Here is a 20,383-nt window from a genome sequence, read left to right as displayed (position 1 = left end):
GTGTTGCTAGCGGAGCACAGATAACTTGAGCATTCAAAGAGAAGCTGGAGAAGTTGTCAGGTATAGGATATTAACAATGGCATCTTTGTGGTTGTCACATGTCTCGTGCTTTCCTTCAGGCTCTCCGGGCTGTCACAAAGCTGTCGGTGGGAGAAGTCACCTTCTTCAGGACTCTCAGGAGAGACACAGGAAGTGTCTCTCTGGTAGGATTGTGACTGACTCATCTTTTAAAGAAACGTGATATGTCAAGTGAAGCTAAATCTCTAGAGGACAGTCGCTGAATAATGCACGATTACATTTGTATCACTTTTGTTCAAGTGCAGATGCCCCGCAGTAGTTTTACATATAGTTCATGTACATCCAAGACATCATATATCTGCAGAATAGAGTTTTCCTCATGCCAATTCACTTCTAGATGCATTGAGAGAGGCGTACAGGTTTTTTGCTTTCAAAATGTAATCTGTACACTAAGATTTCATTTTATATCTACATTTAAACTTGGTTGAGACTTTTATGTCAAACAAGATAACGTACATTCTTTTTCTGAAAGAAACAACCATGACACACTATCCTTACTAAAGCCCATAAAATGATCTCACTGGGATAACAGACAATGCACTTCAATACCATCCTTTCATTGAGGATGATGCGTCAAGGGCCGTAATTACAGTCACTCCTGACAGATTCATGACTAATACCAACAACCTTATGTACCTTAGTCTATAAAAGCCTGATCTCTCCGTGCAGCATTTTATCATTTATCGCCGATGCAGCACCAAAGTAGAAGTAGTCCTTTGTGTTTACATACGGCCTAAGGTTTAAGAGAGACTCCTTTCATGCAGGATTTGTATGTACAAACAGGTAAGCTGGTGAATTCCATGTGTGGTGTTTTCTTTATTCATGATTTGTATTCATTGCTGTTGATAAGTAAATCAAATAATCCTTTACCCACATGCTCTAAATCTCAAGGCTAAGATGTTGTGCTAATTATTTCCACTCTTATTGTTCAGTCTAGTGCAGGCAGAATAACCTTTCTGAGCCTTTGGAGGATATTATCAAGAATGTGGACCCTGGCTCTCATTCTTTGTTTGGGAAATATTTTCATGGCAGGCGAGGCCGCTGATCAGCATTCAGAGCCATCCCCTGTAATCCCACTCTCAGAGACGGCCTCCCCTGCTCTTTTAATACTGGAAAAACAGAAATCCAACAGCTCAATTCATCCACCCCAAGTAGCAGGACCTAAAACACCACACCCTCCCATGTGCCTGGAGTCGGCTGGAATCAGAGATGCCTTCAAATATGTCAATAGCATGGTGTCTCTTGTTGTTTTTGTGGTCGGCATCGTGGGGAATTCAGCCTTGCTGAGAATCATCTACGTAAACAAATGCATGAGAAGCGGACCGAACGTTCTCATCGCGAGCCTTGCTTTGGGCGATCTGCTCCACATTGTGATAGACATTCCAATCAATGCGTACAGGGTGAGTTACTCACCACATGCCGTGCAATTACAAAGAGAAAACAATGGTGCACCTTTTCCTGCTCTTTTGATCCATTTTAAAAACTTCAATCTCACCTTGAATTGATTGTTAGTGTGTGTGTGTGTGTGTGTGTTTTAATGCTGAAATTGGTCTCTGTTGTTGTTTCAGCTCATGGCAGAAGATTGGCCTTTTGGGTTGTTATTGTGCAAACTCGTTCCCTTCATACAGAAAACCTCTGTTGGAATTACAGTGTTGAGCTTATGTGCTTTAAGTGTTGACAGGTAAGGAGATAAGCAGCACCTTTCTCAGCCTTACAAGAAAACAACCTTGCCGGTGACTATCTGTATTCCATCAAGCAGGATAGTTATGTTTAGCATTAGCCCTTGAAATGTATGAAAAAATGTATCTTTGTTACGCACAAAAAGTCCCCCAAGCCATAATATTTCCTGATTGATTCTGCAGATACCGAGCTGTAGTGTCCTGGAATCGAATCAAAGGCATCGGGGTCTCAGTGTGGACAGCAATCGAAATAACTCTAATATGGGTTATTTCTATTCTGCTGGCGGTGCCTGAAGTTGTCGGCTTTGATATGATAACAATGGACTTTAAAGACAAGCATCTGAGAATATGTTTGCTTCATCCCATGCAGACCACACCATTCATGCAGGTAGGGTAATGAAGTCCAGCAGCTAATGCAACAGGACAAAACAAACCAATCAACATGTGTTTGATGTGCCATTTGTTCAGAGGAAATGAGACCTCACTGTCACATTATTTCTCCTAACATATTCCCAAAACATCCTTGTAGATGCCGTTGTAAACCCTCAAATTTATGTGAAGTATTGTTTCATGAATGCTGTTATTCTGCAGCCACCGTCTGACTGTGGGCCTCTTGTCATGTTTCATCAACAGTTTTATAAATCAGTTAAAGACTGGTGGCTCTTTGGCTTCTACTTCTGCATGCCCCTGGCTTGGACCGCCGTCTTCTATGCTCTCATGACCAGGAAAATGCTAAAAAATACAGAGAATACACTCAGCGATCACACCAAACAGGTTAACACTTTTAGGCACATTTTGCCACTTTGTTTTTGCACGTTTTGGGTGTAACATTAACTTCGATATTAACCATTTCTTTCCCTTTTTGCAGAGACGAGAAGTTGCGAAAACTGTCTTCTGCCTTGTGATTGTGTTTGCACTTTGCTGGTTTCCTTTATACTTGAGCAGAATATTGAAATTAACTGTATATGATGAGAAAGATCCTAATAGGTGTCAGCTACTAAGGTGAGCATGAAAAATCAGCTTTTCTTTGTGGCATTTTCAGGTTTGTGTTGTTGCCTGATTATAATGTTTATCCTCTTTTTTTCAGTGCCTTTCTTGTCCTGGACTATTTTGGACTAAATATGGCATCCCTCAACTCCTGCATCAACCCTATTGCGTTGTACATAGTCAGCAAAAGATTTAAGCGATGTTTCAAGGTAAGATGTACCAGTGGTGCATGTTTTGTTTTTTCAACATATGTAGGGCACTATTCAATTTAAAACCAGTTGGGGTCGAATGATTCACATTGGGTGAGTTATCAAATGTGTCATCAAGGACATATGGAGTCATGTCTGTAAAGTGGGCAGACTGGAGCAGGCAATGACCTGAGGGGGTAATAAGTGAAAATGGTCTGGAAAAACATCGTCGGGGGGAGAAAAAAGAAAACAGACACTTGGCATTCTACCAGACGGTTTGTCACCGAATCGGAGTGATGTGTGTTCAGGGAGAAGGAAAAAAAAATGTAGCTTCAAGGCAATTTCCAAGCGAAATTTCTTTTTAAAAGCCTTTATTGTATTAGGAGCTCAGAAGGACATATCTAAAACATTCTTTGATTTCATTTGGCTGTCATCACACCAGAGTGCTTTGATTTGATTTGGCTGTTTTTTGCACACCAGGCCGCATGTAGAACTACTTTTCTTCTGCAATACATTTTCATTTCACATTCATGTGTTTTCATTTGACTTGTTTTTCTATAATCTTAAAAAAAAATGAAGGCAATGATTTCAACAGATGTCATTAAGAACAGCTATAAAACAGAACTGCTTTCTATAGTGCCATCACTCAATTATAAATTCTGCATTAAAGTGACAAGGCTTTTTACTGTAGGTCATTATTCAAACACATGCAAATAGCTCTGCACTCACATTACTCCACCCATAAATAAACCACATAATGTGCCATTTTCAAGCCATGTTCAATGTGTGTTGTTCCCTAACCAAACTTTCCATTCTGTGTGTGCATGTGCATGTGTGGTCCTTCAGGCGTGTCTGTGCAGCCCGTGTGTCTCTCTCCGAGCTGTTACCCATGACGAGGTGCAGTCTGTTTTGAAGTCCAGAATGCAGGATCAAGCCTCAGAGCAGAGCTGCAACATCAAAGCTCCCAAGCAGACTTCTACACCTCCACCTGAGCAGGAGAACGCCTTACTGTGTTAGCAAAACTCATGTGGAACTGTGAAAATCAGTGCTAAGGTCTCAAATATTTCTTTATTAAACATATATACGGCTATCAAAGCAGCTAGCGAGGCAGCAGAAAAACCTTGACATGCCTTCCTAATGATATAAAATACCTTGTGAATAACATGTCCTTTGTACTGCTGTCGTCAGCTCAACATCTGCTTTGGCATGAGCAACCTGGAGTCAGACTGTTCAGACTCTTTTGCCCTCGGGGGCTTGACTCACTCCCAAACATTACATCAGATACCTCGTACCTATCCTGTATCATGCATCACAGTTCTCAAATCACTGTTTTGGGCACGATGTTAACCTGGCACCCATCAACACAAATCTTGTCACGGCTTACCGCCTGCATGTGTATCATTTTGATTCTGCTCCTGGATCCTGGCACCTTCGGAAACCCAGCAAATGGGAATTTAAAATTATTACGCTGGGTTTTAAGGGGGGTACGGTGTATTATTAGCACATAAATGCGTGTCTTTATCTCTGTTGAGTTTCCCCCATTCACAACCGCCTTAGACTTTTCAGCATTCCTTTCTTCTTGAACCTTGAGAAACATATCAAATCAGCGCCACAAGTAGATTCTGTCGCCGGCGCTGAATGACTGATTGATGGTGGCCTATTTTTAATGCATTGTTAAATGTGTAATGCATGGAGACACTTTATGAAAGACCTGAGAGTGGGGAAGAAGGAAAACGAAGATGACAGAATGAGGTCAGGAGGAGAGAGGGGATGGGGGGGGGGAGATGAGCACCTGATAGGTCTTCCTGTCACAGGACAAGGCAAGCACAAATAGAAGCGCTGTTCTTCTCACTAATGCCATATCAGTCTGCAAAACTGTCTTGATGCTGTGCCTTATTAAAAGTTTAACTTGTCTGTGCAAGGAGAATAACCCTCAACTGTTTGTTCAGGAGTTTGTTTGAATGAAATTGTGTGAATACTTGTGATGCTTGAGATGCTTCTGTGGGAAAAAAAAGTGTAATATCGACGTGACTGAAGCTTTTTATCCTCTGTAAAGTACAGCAGACTGCTGCAATAAAATTCTCATTTTATAGTACTTTTCATCCTTTTCAAGCACATTGTAATAAATGGGTTCATGGAAATGCTTTATGCAAATCTTACATAATGGAAACCATAGACGTTTGACACTGATTCCTGTATTTGGTACTGAAGGAATCTGATTTATTTTTTTAAACAGTTAAGCTTTGGAATTTGAAAATGAGAGCGTGTTGAAAAAAGGGAGAACAACCAAGACTAAATTAAAGATTATTTAAAAAAATTTACATCAAAGGAAATAAGTTAAAGGTAAAAACACAACAACAGTTTCAATCCTTTATTCAACACAGAGTAAGTACAACCTCTGTACTAGAAGATGGTATTCTCTCCGTTAGCAGGAATAACTTCTTGTAGATGTGTTGCACACACTAGTTCAAATGTTTTGACCACTCAGCAGCAATATGTTTGAGAGGGATTTCTTGCATTTACAACACATTTTAAATCTCCTCACAACATTTGAGCCTGAGTAGATCTGGAGATTGACTTGTTTATTATATAACCCTGAATTTCTGCTTTGAAAAAAACAAACATCACTTTGTGACTTTACAATATCTGAATCCCTTCAAAGGTCCACCTTCATTTTAGACTGAACTTTTGGAGGGCTGGCCTTTAGTTCTCCAAAGTCCCACTTTGCTATGACTCAGAATCTATGGTTTTGAATTGGTCTGACCCTGAAGCAGGAATAGTCTGTGTAGGAGTTGGTGAAATGTCCTTCAAATGAAATGTGATTGGTTTGTGCCTTAACGTCTTCTGGTCCTTTGACCTTTGTCCTTGGCCCTGCTTTCTTATTCTTTGGCAATCTTTAGTCTTGCCCCAAGGTTCTTTTTTAGCCAGAAAAAGGCTCCCCCCCCCCCCCCCCCAAGCTAACATCCCATGCAAATGTGTGCAGTCACTTTAGGCGACACATCCACTTCTTGGAAACTTCTTCTTGGGCTGAACGTGTTGTCCCTGCAGTCATGATTAATATTTCTTTCCACTCTGATGATCTTCTGCAATGTGGAGTTATTGGGTCCCAATAGTTTGGGGATTGTTTCAAACCTGTTTACAGACACAATCCTCTTACTGAATGCACGAGCAAGCTCTTTAGAGAATGTTATTATGACTTAACCATGCTCTTGGATAATAAGAAAACAGACTCTAAATGTCTTAAGTATGAATGGGACAGGTTCCATTAATATTCAAAACAGCAAAAAAGGAACACACTCAAATAGTAATAATACTTCAGATGCATGACCACAAAAAGAGAAGAAAACAGAAAAGTCAGCACTCAGCGTATTATCTGGGTAGGGTGGATGCATTGCCTTCATCAGCGTCCGCATGCTGCTGCTCGACCCAGATAATACAAACTTTAAACATTGTTTTCTTGTAGTCCTTTGGGATATTCAGCCATAATATGTCATTTTTTAACTTCTGATCTGGTAAACCTGCTTCCAATTCTGTAGATTTAAGTTTTGTTTATAACTTTCCCACATAAAAAAAAACAAATTTTCTGTTGATTTAAAGTTGTATTAAGGACTACTAAATAGCCATGTCAGTTTTAGCCATGTTTTATTGAACTATATCACCATAGTCTATAGTTACTGTGTAAAGCGAACTTGAGGAATGTTGAGATTGGCAAACCCTGGACAAAGCTGTACTTCTTATCTCTTTGCTGATCTCATCCAGTTCATGTGTAAGCAGTGTTTTCTTGTTATCGAAGTGCATGGTTAAGATCATCAGATCTTGGTCAGATGTGAAGAGAGAGATGTACCTGGATTTCACAAGTTTTTTAAATATAATTTCTGTCTTTGGTATTTTCTTTCCTTAAAACTATCCGTTTAGCAACAAATCTTTAAACAGCAGATATTTTGTAAGGAGATATCTGCAGGGTCCATGTGATCTTTTAAGGGAGTATACATATAGTCCTAACTAAGACAAGGCTTATTCCCTTAAGATCGTTTTCTCTCCAAATGTAAAGTTTGTAGGTCATTTATGAATTCTTTTAACAGTCAAAGGTCTAACTCTGGATCAATCTATAATCAATCTGTAGTGACATTACAAATCATTTCAGTCTTTGTTGTTTCCAGGTAAAAAACTCAAAAGTCTACATGAACAAATGTGGTGAAAAAGTCCAAACTTCTCATGATGTGCGCTTACCTTCATATTCGTATTTAAAATGTTGTTACACGTTAACGGCATGCTATTTTTAAGTTGTGCTGTGGGGAAACATTTGAGCCATCTGACTCAAAATGTGTTTGTCTTTGATTAGCCGTGCCAAAAATATGTTTGAGGAGAACAGAGAAAGTAACACGCGTGCTTCCAGCCCGCACAGTCGTATTGCATGCAGAGCTACACGCTCATGCACCTCTCTGTGTACTGACATGAGCGAGCCTGGGTCTCTCAGGCTTCTACTGTTGGATTCATCGCCATTGGACATGATATTAGAGTTCAATATGCTCTGCAATGCTTGAGCCAATTTGTAACATTTCTTATTCAGTGCAACTTTTTTTTCAGTGCTCATATGTATGCACACATGTTGGATGCTTCTTTTTAATGTCTTATTCATTTTCCATGGCGCTTCAGAGGATTTTCTTATACATTTCCTTCAGAAATACGAGTTCACATCCTGCAGCAGCAAGCTTCATTTGACGCGTCTGTCAAATACTAATTTGTGTCAAATGCTGTCAAAATGCTCAGGTCCCCTCTGTTAATTCAAATACCAACAAATACAGTGCTCTCACGTTCCCAGCAGTAAGAAATCACAACGGTCGGATGACACTGACACAATCATGCCCCGGTATCCACAGAAAGGGTGACGTCAGCGTCTGCATCAGCGAGCAGGCGGGTGTCTGCAGACCTTCTTTAGTAATCTGTGTACACACAGGGCTCACATCGGGCTCCCTATGGTGCTGCCCAGGCTCCCCAGACTGTGGATTTAATTAAACACTGTGAAATTAATTAATCAATGGGGTGGCAGGTAGAAGGACTTCTCACTGGAACAGCTCACACAACCAAGACAAGCATTTCATGTGCACTGACAGTTATTAATTTGTTGTGTGTTTTATTATAATGCTTCTTTATAGAGATGCTGGAAATTCTGGGAGATTAAAAGGCTTGGCGTGCGAAAAGAGCCATGCAAATTATCAAAATAACAGCTCCGGAGAATCAAAGTGTAAACCTGTGTTTGATCTGTTCTATCAATTAATTAAAAAATTCACTTCTGTATAATAATATGGTGCAAATTAGATGGAAATGAGATAAAATATTCATTTAGTTATCTGGGGAATCTGCCTGGAGGGCTTTTTAGTCTTCAGTCTGGCTCAAAATGCTGTCCATATGGCAATTATGTACAGTAGTGTTGCAGGAGGATTGGTCTGATGCCTACTGGCAGAGAGGAGCCTGCCTGTGACAAACTGCTGCTAGGATCTGATGTGAGTTGAGGGAGATAATGAGGCTGTTGTAAGCCTTAAGTATAGAGCCTGGCCCCGGGGTGGCATATCTAAAGGCTCAGGCTCCCTCATTGTTGCACGTGCATCTGAGGATTAAAAAACACATTGACTTTTTTTTACTCATAAACTTTGTCAGAACTTCCCACAACTCTTTGGACAACTTCTGCTTTCATGTGGCAAGCCTCTTGACATTGCTTTGTGGAGGAGCTAGGTTTCCTTTTTTATGTTTTTTTGTAGATGTGAAGTCTTTATTTGATTCTGCTTTGAGCTATCTATAGCTCTTTTTAAGAACCTCACTAGAGGACGTGTACGATCTAGGGTACATCCTAGGGTGACTGAAGCTTTGAGAAACGACACATTTTGATGTCGATTTTTTTTTATATGGATCCCATCGGCTCAGCTTTCCAATTATGTTTCCCTGACAGGGTTAAAAAAAATGAGGTATGTTGTTTGTTATACAGCGTCCTCTGAGAGAGCCCATGCCTGCTGTGTTATAAAGACAACTGCCCACCTCTTATGAGGAACTCTTGACATCCACTGCCTCCATCACACTGACTGTCATATATACAGCTTTTTCTCCTGAGGAAAACAATGGCGCAAACTCCAGCTCTGTGTCTAATTTAGACCTGCACCACACTACAGGTTTCCTATTTGAGTCTAGCAAGGACACCATGCAACCAAGTGCAATATACAGAAGAAAAAAATCCCTGCAGTGTGAGCAGAGTAATTGAGTCCCCCGGGGGAATTGCTATAATGTTTCATGGAATGCAGGTACCTGTAGGCCTGTGGACCATATTTACAGCTATAACTCGGTGAAATAAACAAGACACACTCCCTAATACAATACCAGCAGGCATATAATTAACAGCCATTTGGGGTTTGCATACTAAATAGGAGGGTGAGAAAAGAGAGAGAGTGGTGCAGACTCTCCAGCCAATAGCGAGGAGACTCCAGCCCGACCTGCAAATGGCAGGCAGAGTTAGACTACTGGGCAGAGCTGCGAGTGGTCACTCAACCATGGGATTAAAAAGCATTTAAGCCTTGTACCAGAGGGCCCCCTCCCTCTGTTATTTCTGACCATTCAGGAGAAAAGAAAAGACACATTTTCGCTCCCTGCATGGGTTGTTATTGCAGGTGCAAAACTGCAGGGTTACAGGTTTTTCACAACGCCAGCATCCATAACCGTATTGCAGTGCTTTCTAGCAGAAAAACATAATGAGCTAAACCTAAAAGGGTTTCTGTGTTCTGGTTAAGGTGCAAAATGGCCTGTCACTCCTGTTTATTTCATTCATGTCTGGATGTAATGGAAAACATGCAATCAAATGTAGGACAGCGTTTGCTAGAGTGGTTTACTTCACACTTGTGTTCACACTTCTAATGCCTCCTGGGTAACACCAGGCAAATTTATGACAGGAGGTATTGATGTATTTATAGGGCTGGGGTAGTGAGTGCATAGGCTTGATTAGCACAAATCCATGCCACTGGATAAATCAACCCCTGGTTACCTGCATGTATTGTGCTGGAGAAAAGCTTTTTGATTTGGTGGTAACCAGAGCACCGCAGCACCCTGCCTGGCTGTGCTTGTTTTGATGGCCGATGATGAAAGCGCAGGTGGATGCGAGAAAGCTGCTGCAGACTCCTCTGCTGTGTTTTTTTTCCTATTAGCACAGGAGTGGAGGTTTGCAGTCTGGCCGCTGGGCGCAGCGGGTCAGTGCTCACAAAGCTCTGTTTGTTCCCCGGCCTGCAGGGCTCCCAGGGTAAGCCCGGCTCCAGAGGGGAGACAAACAAAAAGGCACCACTGTCTCACACACACCCAATGTGCTCTCCAACACATTCGTCTTTTCTCCTCAATGGGGTACATTTCTCTTCTTTAGGAGAGGAATGGCAAAAGGAAACAAGTTTTTTAGAAACAGGGCCTCGGGATAACAAAACTGCTGTTGTTGTGAGCTATGTGTTTTTTCTCAGTTTAGAATGCCATTTTGAGTTGTTGCTTGTGGTGATGTGTTTTTTCCCCCCATTTTCTTTTTTTTGCTTTGTGTTTTTTCATCTCCTTTTGTCGAGCTCAGACTTGGAGCTCTTTGTCTTGTGCTGCTGTATCAACACATTCTGAGTGAAGCCAAGGAAGCCGCCGCCAGCAACAGGCAAATAACACATCATATTTAAATTTCAGCAGCTTACTTTAGAGATTATATATAGACCTGTTTGTGTGCAGCTGGTGCAAGAAAGAAACAAAAAAGTTCTCCAAATTAATGAATAATTTCAAGGTGTCCCTTAGGTCCATGTCTGCGTGTGATTTCTCAAGATGAAATAATGTGCAGGATTCTCTCACAGCTGCTGTCACGTCAGACGTTCACTGTTGTGCTGCAATCTGCAGTCCAAGTATAACTCCATTATTGAGGGGCCTTTAAAATGGGAGCCGTGTGACACACAGCAGGATGATTTAGTTTAATGACCATGGCAGTGACAGTGCTGTGATGGAAATTGGACTCCCCCTGCAAATTTACATCACTTGAGGGTACTTGGGGTTCTTTTAGCGGCTGCACTCGGGAGCACGAGCCATCAGGAGGTCCTGGATATGTCATGCTTGTCACCTTCCTTTAAGTGCATCTGCAGACGTGGGAGAGGGATTAATATTATATAGCCTACGGAAGCACAGAGGCCGTCTTATCAGCGCTGCAGATGTGATAAGCACCTCTCCCCCCATGAAAACCAGGAAAGATCTCCAAGCAAAGAGACAAGCATCTCTTTGTGTTGTTTCCTCACACTGCTGCACAGTTTCAATGCGGCTTTAGTGGCAGATATGGTGCAATTTCACATCTGTTGTAATTTGATGTTACCCGGATCACCCTCTGTGAAATCGGTTTGATCGCAACATGGCTCCTTTCAATTATTTAGAAAGTTGGCATATGGCTGTGGCGATAGTAATCTGTTTTCTTTTGATTTTGAGGTGTTTGGAAAAAGCGTACAACACAAGCCTTAATAACAGATGTGATACGAAAAGAACATGTAGTCTCTGTGATCATGCGAGTTGGTATCCTAGCATCGACACATCTCTATCTCTTTTTAGAGGAAAACATATTTATTTAATAAAAATGTCACTTTCATGGAAATATTTTCCATCACTGCCATGACACTCATCTCGCATTAGTCCACATCAATGCAGATGTCAGTGTGCACAAATTGCAATGCCCTCAAAGTGATTCTGAGCTGTGAATGGAAGTTATGGCAACCATTGCTGTCACTTCAGTTTTATCAGAAAAGCACCCAGTGGAACCATGGAAACAAGATGTGACACAAAAAAACATTCACATCAAAGCCAGTATATACTGTAATTAGAATTTATTGAAGCCTTCTCAGATAGGAAAGGTACATGATCTGCTGAGCCTTTGGAGTCAGTCCCATACCTTCCATTAAACATAGTACAGTGCATTAAGCTGTGGTATTACATGATGCACAAATGAATGTGCCCTTTTGTCATGTCTGTTGCTGTAAATAGAAATAGGGCATTTGTGTATTTCTAAAAGAGAAAGCATATGTTAATATAGAAACTCCTCTTTACTGTTATATTCTGGATAATCATACATCATGCTGTGCATTACATGCTAACAGGCAGAGCTTTCTGTCTGTTTTTACAGGCAGGAAATAAATATCTGGACAGAAGCTAAAAGTTTAGAGACCTTGAGGGTCTTTTAAAAAAAAAGAAATGTTTTTCTCACGAGTGTTGCCTGTTTTCTTACACAATACCTAATATGCGTGCGACCCACCAGCGACATGGCATAATGACTCGGCAGGCCACCTGGCACCCTCTGAAGTTGTACGGCCAAGGCCAGTAGCCACGCAGAGGCTCGCAGACCCTCTGACAGTGAGTGTAGCTGCGTTGGCATTCTGAGCAGCAGATCCCCTGGTGGTCCAGCATGGTGTCAAAGGTCATGGTGGCTTCCTCCCTGGCCCCTCCGCTGCTGCGCTGCAGTTTTTTTTAAAGCAGTGTTAATTTAAGAAAGAAAAAAAAAGAGAGAGACATCTTTTTCTTAATTCATGCTCATTTGCAATTCAAATGTTTTCAGAAACTTCTCATCCTCCCAAACATGAAACTGCAGCTTTCTCTCTTAGGCAGCATGCATTTTAATAACCGCTGGGAATTTTGCGCTTTAGTTCGTAAGTTCATCAACTTGGAATGGCGGCTCTTACCCCCCCCCCCGACCTGTCATTGTAGCCACTAATATGACACCTACTCAGCAGCATCAGCAGTGTAGCATCCAGGTTAGCACTTTCCCCCACCATCTATCTCTGTGAGCTTTTAGCACTGTTATCTTAAGGATCAGGAAGTCGTCTGTGAAAGTGTTAACAAAACAGAGAAACTTCTCTTCAATTCCTAATGTTCCTTTAAGGCTTGCTGCAGGGCTCAGTGTGTGCCTCCTGATAGTTACTCCCCAGCTCTAGAGTCTTGTTTATCATAAACAGTGTGTTGATGAAGCTGGTACCCACGTGATAGGGGTTTTGGGGATTGTACCCCGACCCTGCAGTCGACTGCGCCCCCTCCTCTTCCTCCTCCTCCCTGACTCTGGAGATGTGATCGTCTGTGTGACTCACAGGGTCCCTCTCTTCAGCAGCTGCCTCCGACTCCTCCGTGTTAAACTGCTGCTTGGCTCCCCGTGTGTCTCTCTTTCTCCTCTCCCCATCTGTTACAGCAGGGCCACAGGAGGCACGAGTATTGGGTCAACATCCACAAGATGCCGTACATGTCCTCAGAGCTCAATCCTACATAGCTGGGGCGGTCTCCCATGTCCTGAATAATTCAATTAGCAGCCGTGATTTTCAAGCAGTCTTGCATATATAAGTGTCATTCTTTTTTTCCAGTACAAGACCGGAGACTTTAAACTCTAAATGTAGTTTGTGTTCAAGATGTTCAAGTGTTTCACCAACTTTGCAAGACAAGCTCCGATGTTTAAAAAAGCGTGTCAGCAGATAAGAAGGGAAATGAGCGCCAAAATGTAGATGAACTTTGAAAGAATATACCAAAGTGTGAATGCTCTCTGACACCAGGTTAGAAGTCATACATTGAGTATTTTCATACATTAAAGCAAAGGAAAAGCAGAACCTTTGGGAGAGACAGGTTGGAGCCAGTAGATGGGAAGTTCCCCACAAAGACCCAGAATCTTGTTGCTCAGAAAGCTGGTGTCCTTCAACGGCTGCTCGGCAGAAACCCATATGAGGAACTCCTCATCAAACCTCACTGGCATGATTTCATCTGTCTGTCGAGAGGAATAAAATAATGCCCTTCAAATTCTAAAGCTAGACAAAGATGACAATGTTAAAAGCAAGCAGAATATCTTTTTTCTCATTCCAATTTGCAACGAGTAGTGTATATATACCAGGTCAAACATCAACACCTCTTTGTTGTCGGCTCCCATGTGTGGAAGGCTGGCTTTGATTTGGGATTTTATATAGCACTTGTCTCCTCCAAAGAAGCGGATCCCGGTTATTCCCTGCAACAACCCAAAAGAAAATAAATCACAGAAACGCCGTGTTTACACTCACGGCTTTGCTACTTTCGCTAAACACACAGAAAAAGTCTCGGCTGAACTACCTCAGCAAAAAGAGATGAAGAGAAAGAAGGACAAACTCACTCACAATTTGAAAGTCATGAATCTCCACGGCTTCCTCAGCTCCGATCCCAGTTTTATATCGCTCCAGGTTGTTGTCAGAATCGATTTCCACGGATCCCTCTCTCACCTCGCCGTTGATGTTCATACTGTAACGGACGTTATAAACCTGGCAGGAGAGTGGGACGTTAACTGATTACTTAAGTTATGGAAATCTCCCTCGAGAAAACATCATCAAAATCAACCTCATTTATTTCTCTTCAAATGTCTGTGTTTCTTTTCCTGCAGAATTCCTGCAAGACATGAGGGACTAGTGCATACTTGATTTGTTTGTCCTACAGGTGAGCTGCAAATAAACATTACATTATAAAATACACTAAAGAAACATTCAAACTAATCTATTGTAGACAGGATTAAAGAAGCAGTTTCAGATTGAGAGCCATTCTGTTTATGATGAATGCATTAGTTGTACCTCAGTGAAAACCATGAATCATTATAGTGATGGCATTAAGAAAAGACATGTATGCACTTTGATGCAAAGGTTTTATCACCAGAGGATTTTATTATCTACTTTGCAGCCTCCTTGTGTTCACTTTTTTATATATATCTGTCATTGAAGGGGGCAAAGTAATAACTACAGCAGAATCCTCTGACGCCACTTACATTTTTATCGCTGATTTTCCACAGGTAGAGAGCAGCCATGGATGCACACAACATAAACACTGCAGCGCCAACAAGAGCAACAGCTCCACATCTCAGGAGGCGACTGACTGCAGCAGAGGTCTGTGTGCTGGACCTGCTTTGTTCCTTCACAAAGGTCAGGAGGAAGAAAAAAAGTAAGAACTGGCACACCCGTAACGATCCAGGACAGATGATTATACTCCTGGAAAAAAACTTCAAAGTTGGCAGGGTTTATAGTTTTCTTCACATGTCATGGATGTCAATTACGTTTCCAATCAAAAAACTTATGAAGTGTGTCTTACCGGAGGCATGCAGTGTTCAAAACAACCCGATCCATGAGTGGTATTTTGGATTTTTTCCATAGTCTCCTTCATGTTGTCCTCTAAAACTCCTCCGCCTATACTGATGTCTCTCTGTGGAGAATCAGGATATCCACCGGGAGGCTTTTTCTGACGTTTGAGTGTGAATGACGTGAAGTTGATATAAATTCTTTGAGCTAAATTCTTCATCTGAATGTTACCAGTAGGTTTTCAGGTTGTCTAAAGTGAGGTGGAACATCCTGCGGTGCCAAACTAAACCTTAACTCCTAAAGCAGGTCTGACCTGGTGCCATGTGTTACAGGAAGTGATGTCATAGAAGAAAGGTTGTCACTTGACCTTTCAGACATTGTTTGGACGGACACACAGTATGTGCTTTAAGGGAATGTTTTTATGCCTTTCAGTAAACCACATCCTTTTTACACTTACAGTAGATATTGATCATGATTTAAATGAAAAGACAGATTCCCTCTGCTTTGGTGCTGCATTCAGGTGTCAGTGGAAAGGGTAATATTGTCCTTGAAGTGAAACTTGTATGCAGAAGTCCCTAAGGTCTTGATAATACTCATAATGTACTCCATAACAGCGCTTCCATACACAATAACAGACAAGCACAGATCTTTCTTTACCATTCATTTTCTGATCGCTGATAGCTGAAAGGCAGATTTGTGTTACTCTGTCTCTTTCCTAACTTGTAAAATAAGTAACATAGTATGAAAATAGGTGAAAACATGCAGTGCTGCAGTTGCTTAGAAACCAATTGAAGCTCTTTTTTGGATAATTGGTAAGCTGGGAGGCAATCAGAAAAGGTGAGGGGATTCTTTGACCTTTGAAAAACATGTAATCATCAGAGTATTTGATTAGCGCTGCACAGTCACTACATTGTGTTCCACTGAGGAGAATACGGCACTGGCTTATAAATTAATATGTGATTATTGGAGAACTGCATTTTATTTATTGTGGCCCATAAGCCTTTAAGGCAAATGAAATGTATTCAGCTGGCTGATTGAGGTTATTCTGTGACAGTATACTTACTGAGTCATGTCATGCAGATCCTCTTGTAGACTGTTGTTAAACAGCAAAACAACAGATGTTTTTGAAATGTTTATTTGTGCAACAATGTGACAAAATCTACCACAAACATGGTAATCTTCCATATTGATTGTTTTCCACAGCAGGACGGCCCCTTCCAGGCGTAATGTCCATATAGGTCATGCCCTTTAAATAGTAACACATGCTCTTGAAAAGTCATAATAAAATTCTTTACACGGAATCATTATGAAAAATATATTATTAATGTACAAAACTTTGCATATTACACATGATACAATGAACAGTCTTATATGAGCCCAAACACACAACATACTACAAAACACTGCAACGATCCCACATAGTCATTAAACATGAGAGTACTATACAGTATAAAACAGAATCCCTTTGTTTGAGGAGCTTTACGAGTTTGTGAACTCTGGGATGGAGACCTCATCTGTCTCCTGTATTCGAGCAGGCGTCGAAGGACCGACGAGAATATAATCAAACTCCTGGTGTTGCACTTTTTCATACACGCTCTGCAGCCCGTTGGTTTTGGGTAAGTGAGCCGGGTAGTAGTTTTCCCTCCTGCTGTCCCGGGGGAGTGATGCAGTCTTGGAGAAAGTTGACAGATGTGGTCCACAGGCCATACTTGTGTTGGGCCTGGTGGCTGAGGGACTCCAGCATCGATCTGAGTGTCCCAACACTTTGCACTCGCTCGTGCATGCCCAGAGACCTGCAGAAAAGAACATGATCAGAAAATTAAACTCATTATGTTTCCAGTTTATTAGAAAACTGTTCTAAACGGCTAAAGTATTTTACTTTGCTTGGATTAAAATACAACCCAATTTGTAGTTTTGACATTTCATTGTTTTTTCAACACTCACTGTTCATTGGTGGCGACTCCTTTTTGTGCACATCTCCACTTATATCCGAATCGCTGTCATTGAAGTCACTGTCCCCCTTTCCGCTGTCCTTGCCGCTGATGTGTGGATCTCTGGCTGAGATAGTGGTGAATGAATTACCCTTCCATATCGTTATCGGCCTCACTGTTTCTTTCCCGTATCCTGGAAGTGTAGAATAACCCTGAAAGAATTAAAAAAAGAACATCCTATGTGAATTTCATTCAGGATGCAAGCAAAAAAAGAAAGTGGGACAAACTTTCTGTGAAAAAGAACAACTTTACCTTTAATTTTCCCTCCATGGTTCTGCTGTTGGACTCAAAGATGCCTGCTGTCGGCCTGCCATCCTCACAGCTTGCCTCTGTTGTGTTGCTGCTGGCCAATGGAGGTTTCTCTGGAAATGGATGGGCATCAAACACTTTGCCTTTGTGGCTGGCAATCAATGAATCAATGTGACCGCTCTCCACTTTCTCCACATTTGGTGCGTCTTCTTTTTCATCGTACCCCCCCTCCCTGGTCTCCTTTTTCCGGCGGCTGCAAATGGTTGTGATGAGAATGATGGCGAGCAGGAGGAGGGAGCAGCTCCCCGCCAGGACGATGATGATGGCTATGGACATGTCCCATTCAAAGAGCTCCTCGTTGCCATTTTGAGCCAAGGAAGGCATGCTGGGTAAGGCTCCTTCTATGAAACTGAAGTGTATAATGGCCGTGGAGGTGAGCGCTGGGGATCCATTGTCGCTGACCGCCACTGTGACTTTGACATTATCTGTGAGATCATACGTCAGCTGCCGGCTCACGTGCACCTTCCCTGTGTCTTTGTTGACGGAGAAACCCAGGTGTCCCCCCTCTGTGATTTTATAGGACAGCTGTGCGTTGACGCCCTCATCAGCATCTGTGGCCCTTATCTGTGTCACCACATAACCTGCAGGTGCGTCTTTGGGCAGGAAGACCTCTGCAGATCCTTTGTAGAGGGGCGGCTGAATGATAGCAGGCTGGTTGTCATTCTGATCGACTATTTTCAGTCTGATGACAGCTGTGCTCTGCAGCTGGGGTGACCCCCCATCGCTCGCCTGGACATGTATGTCTAGCAGTTTCATCACTTCATAATTAAAGCTTCTCAGAGCATATATAGAGCCTGAAACTGAATTTAGAGACACAAATGTGTTCACTGGAGACCCCATTATAACCCCATCCACCAGCCTGTATGTGATTTTACCATTATTGCCTAAATCTGCATCCTTGGCTTCTACAGTGGTGATGTAAGCTCCTGGGGGGTTATTTTCCACTACAGAAACTTCATACACAGATTTAGTAAAAAGAGGGGCGTTGTCATTCTCATCGTTGACTCTTATGGTAAACTGGGTGATCTTTCTCAGTGGAGGTGACCCGAAATCCTCAGCCATGACCGTCAGGTTGTACTCACTGATCCTCTCCCTGTCTAAGGCTGCAGCTGTGACTATCATGTAGCTGTCCTCGTAAGCTTGCCTTAGCTTGAAGTGGTCGTGTCCGTATAGAGAGCAGTGAACCTGGCTGTTCACACCCGCGTCTCTGTCCAGGGTGCTGATTAGAGCCACCAGACTGTCCTTGTCTGCAGACTCGCTGATGTGCGCAACGCCCGTCGTGATGGAGGTCATGGGGGTGATGCTGATTTCTGGGGCATTGTCATTAACGTCCGACACGTGAATTATTATTTTACAAACGGAGGGGGTCGGGTTTGGTCCCAGGTCGGTCGCCTGCACGTCTAGCTCGTAGGTGCTTTTGTCCTCGAAATCCACAGGGCTCTTGAGCGTCAAGCGCCCTGATTTATTATCCACTTGGAAAAGTTCTCGGATCTCATGAGAAACCTGTTTCCCAAACCCGTACACCACCTCTCCGTTTGAACCCTCATCTGCATCCACTGCATTTAGGTCTAGGATCACAGTGCCAACCTGTGCGTCCTCGGGCAAACTGACAGAGAAACTATTCTGGTCAAAAACAGGACTGTTGTCGTTAAAGTCCGTCACTCTGATAGTTATCTTTGTTGAGCCCGATCTGAACGGGTTCCCTCCGTCTGTGGCCACCAGCTCCACTGTGTATAATGACTGAGTCTCCCTGTCTAGCTCCTTCATTAGCACCAATTCCGCATATTTAACCCCATCCGCTCTCAGGAGCACATCAATGGTGAAGTGACTGTTGACAGAAATCTGGTAGCTTTGGATGTAGTTTGAGCCCACATCCGCGTCCACAGCCGGGTCCAAAGGAACACGGGACCCCACAGCTGCATTCTCCGAGATCTCCACTATAGATTCCCTGTTTGGAAACTCGGGAGAGTTGTCATTAATGTCCTTTACCTCCACCTGTACGTGGATCAGTTTGTAACGATCTTTGGAGAAATTAACCACGTCAAAAGTGATGAGACACTGAAGAATGTGTCTGCACATTCTCTCCCTGTCAATGCGCTCACCGACTGACAGCTGCCCGTCGCTTTCTCTCACCCTGATGAATGAGTCGTTGAATTGTTTCATCATCCTGAAATTGGTCTTGGAGGAGTGAGACAGACTCAAGGACATGTCCTTGGCAAGGTTTCCGATGACTGTGCCCGGCGCGTCCTCCTCATTGGTCTGGTATCGAACAGTATTTCCATCGGACCGAGCCGGTGATGCAAATAAAAACTGAGAAAATAAGAATATAAAAATCCACCGGTGCCAGTAAGTTATTAATCTGCCTCGTAGCATCTTTTTCTCCTTTGTGAGCAGCCTCATTGTGCGCCGAAAAGACCGCTTTCACCTCTGGAGTGAGCTCTCCATACGAGCTGAATGAACTGAACTGTGCTGGAAGTGAAAGTTACTCCGCGCAGGCAGACAGTCAGACACGCTTGTTGCCTCGCCTTCAACACAGCTCAAAATCCTGCAGTGGCGGGGTTTATACAGCTCCTCATGCTAATGAGACGAAGTGTGACCAATCCCTCGCTTTAGAATTAAAAATACCCCCATATGCAGGAGGGAAAAAAAGCTAAGCCTGTTTTGAGAGTGAAGCAAGTTGAAAAATAAAGAAGGGGGAAAAAAGAGGGCAGAGAGATATGCCATTGCTTGAAGAGAGTTCCTGCACTCTTTATCGCTTTATTACAGCCATTACAGTGATGGTTGTATTTAGCACAGCCGTTTTTTCCTTGTTCCTCTTCTTTTGATGTGCACTTTATTGTCTGGAGCGTGTGTGTGTAAGTGCGCGCGCGTACATGCACTCACGAGGCTCTGTTGTTTAATTTTGGTAAGCTGAGCAAGGTTTTGTAGAGGGTGCAGCTCATTATAACAGCTTCATTATCTGGAGACACATTCAGCGTGAAGTCATCAGCAGCCTGTCTGAGGGAGGAGTGATGCAAGATCGATTAGTTGATACAGTTTTTCTTTTTCTGGTTATC

General features: G+C 42.5%; 3 protein-coding genes across 3 annotated transcripts; 1 reads left to right on the top strand and 2 right to left on the bottom strand.

Moving 5' to 3' along the window:
* The first annotated feature begins 729 nt into the window (after window positions 1–729).
* Window positions 730–4,691, top strand: LOC132986555 (endothelin receptor type B-like). Its single transcript, XM_061053004.1, has 8 exons — window positions 730–861; window positions 1,011–1,478; window positions 1,647–1,759; window positions 1,941–2,145; window positions 2,391–2,531; window positions 2,626–2,759; window positions 2,845–2,953; window positions 3,779–4,691. Exons 1-8 carry the CDS (start codon window positions 850–852, stop codon window positions 3,947–3,949), a joined length of 1,353 nt encoding a protein of 450 aa, XP_060908987.1. The 5' UTR covers window positions 730–849; the 3' UTR covers window positions 3,950–4,691.
* Window positions 4,692–11,776: 7,085 nt separating this feature from the next.
* Window positions 11,777–15,192, bottom strand: cnmd (chondromodulin). Its single transcript, XM_061053003.1, has 7 exons — window positions 15,041–15,192; window positions 14,721–14,864; window positions 14,086–14,226; window positions 13,827–13,940; window positions 13,553–13,706; window positions 12,940–13,133; window positions 11,777–12,418 (listed from the first exon to the last, which is right to left on the bottom strand). The coding sequence occupies exons 1-7, from the start codon at window positions 15,110–15,112 to the stop codon at window positions 12,188–12,190; spliced, it is 1,050 nt and encodes a 349-aa protein (XP_060908986.1). The 5' UTR covers window positions 15,113–15,192; the 3' UTR covers window positions 11,777–12,187.
* Window positions 15,193–16,147: 955 nt separating this feature from the next.
* On the bottom strand, window positions 16,148–19,875 carry si:ch211-199f5.1 (protocadherin-8). Its single transcript, XM_061054570.1, has 3 exons — window positions 17,271–19,875; window positions 16,972–17,170; window positions 16,148–16,820 (listed from the first exon to the last, which is right to left on the bottom strand). Exons 1-3 carry the CDS (start codon window positions 19,725–19,727, stop codon window positions 16,507–16,509), a joined length of 2,970 nt encoding a protein of 989 aa, XP_060910553.1. The 5' UTR covers window positions 19,728–19,875; the 3' UTR covers window positions 16,148–16,506.
* Between the last annotated feature and the right edge of the window lie 508 nt (window positions 19,876–20,383).

Source organism: Labrus mixtus, chromosome 13 (genome assembly GCF_963584025.1).
Source record: "Labrus mixtus chromosome 13, fLabMix1.1, whole genome shotgun sequence".
Classification (NCBI taxonomy): Eukaryota; Metazoa; Chordata; class Actinopteri; order Labriformes; family Labridae; genus Labrus; species Labrus mixtus.
This window is presented reverse-complemented; position numbering and strand designations above follow the sequence as displayed.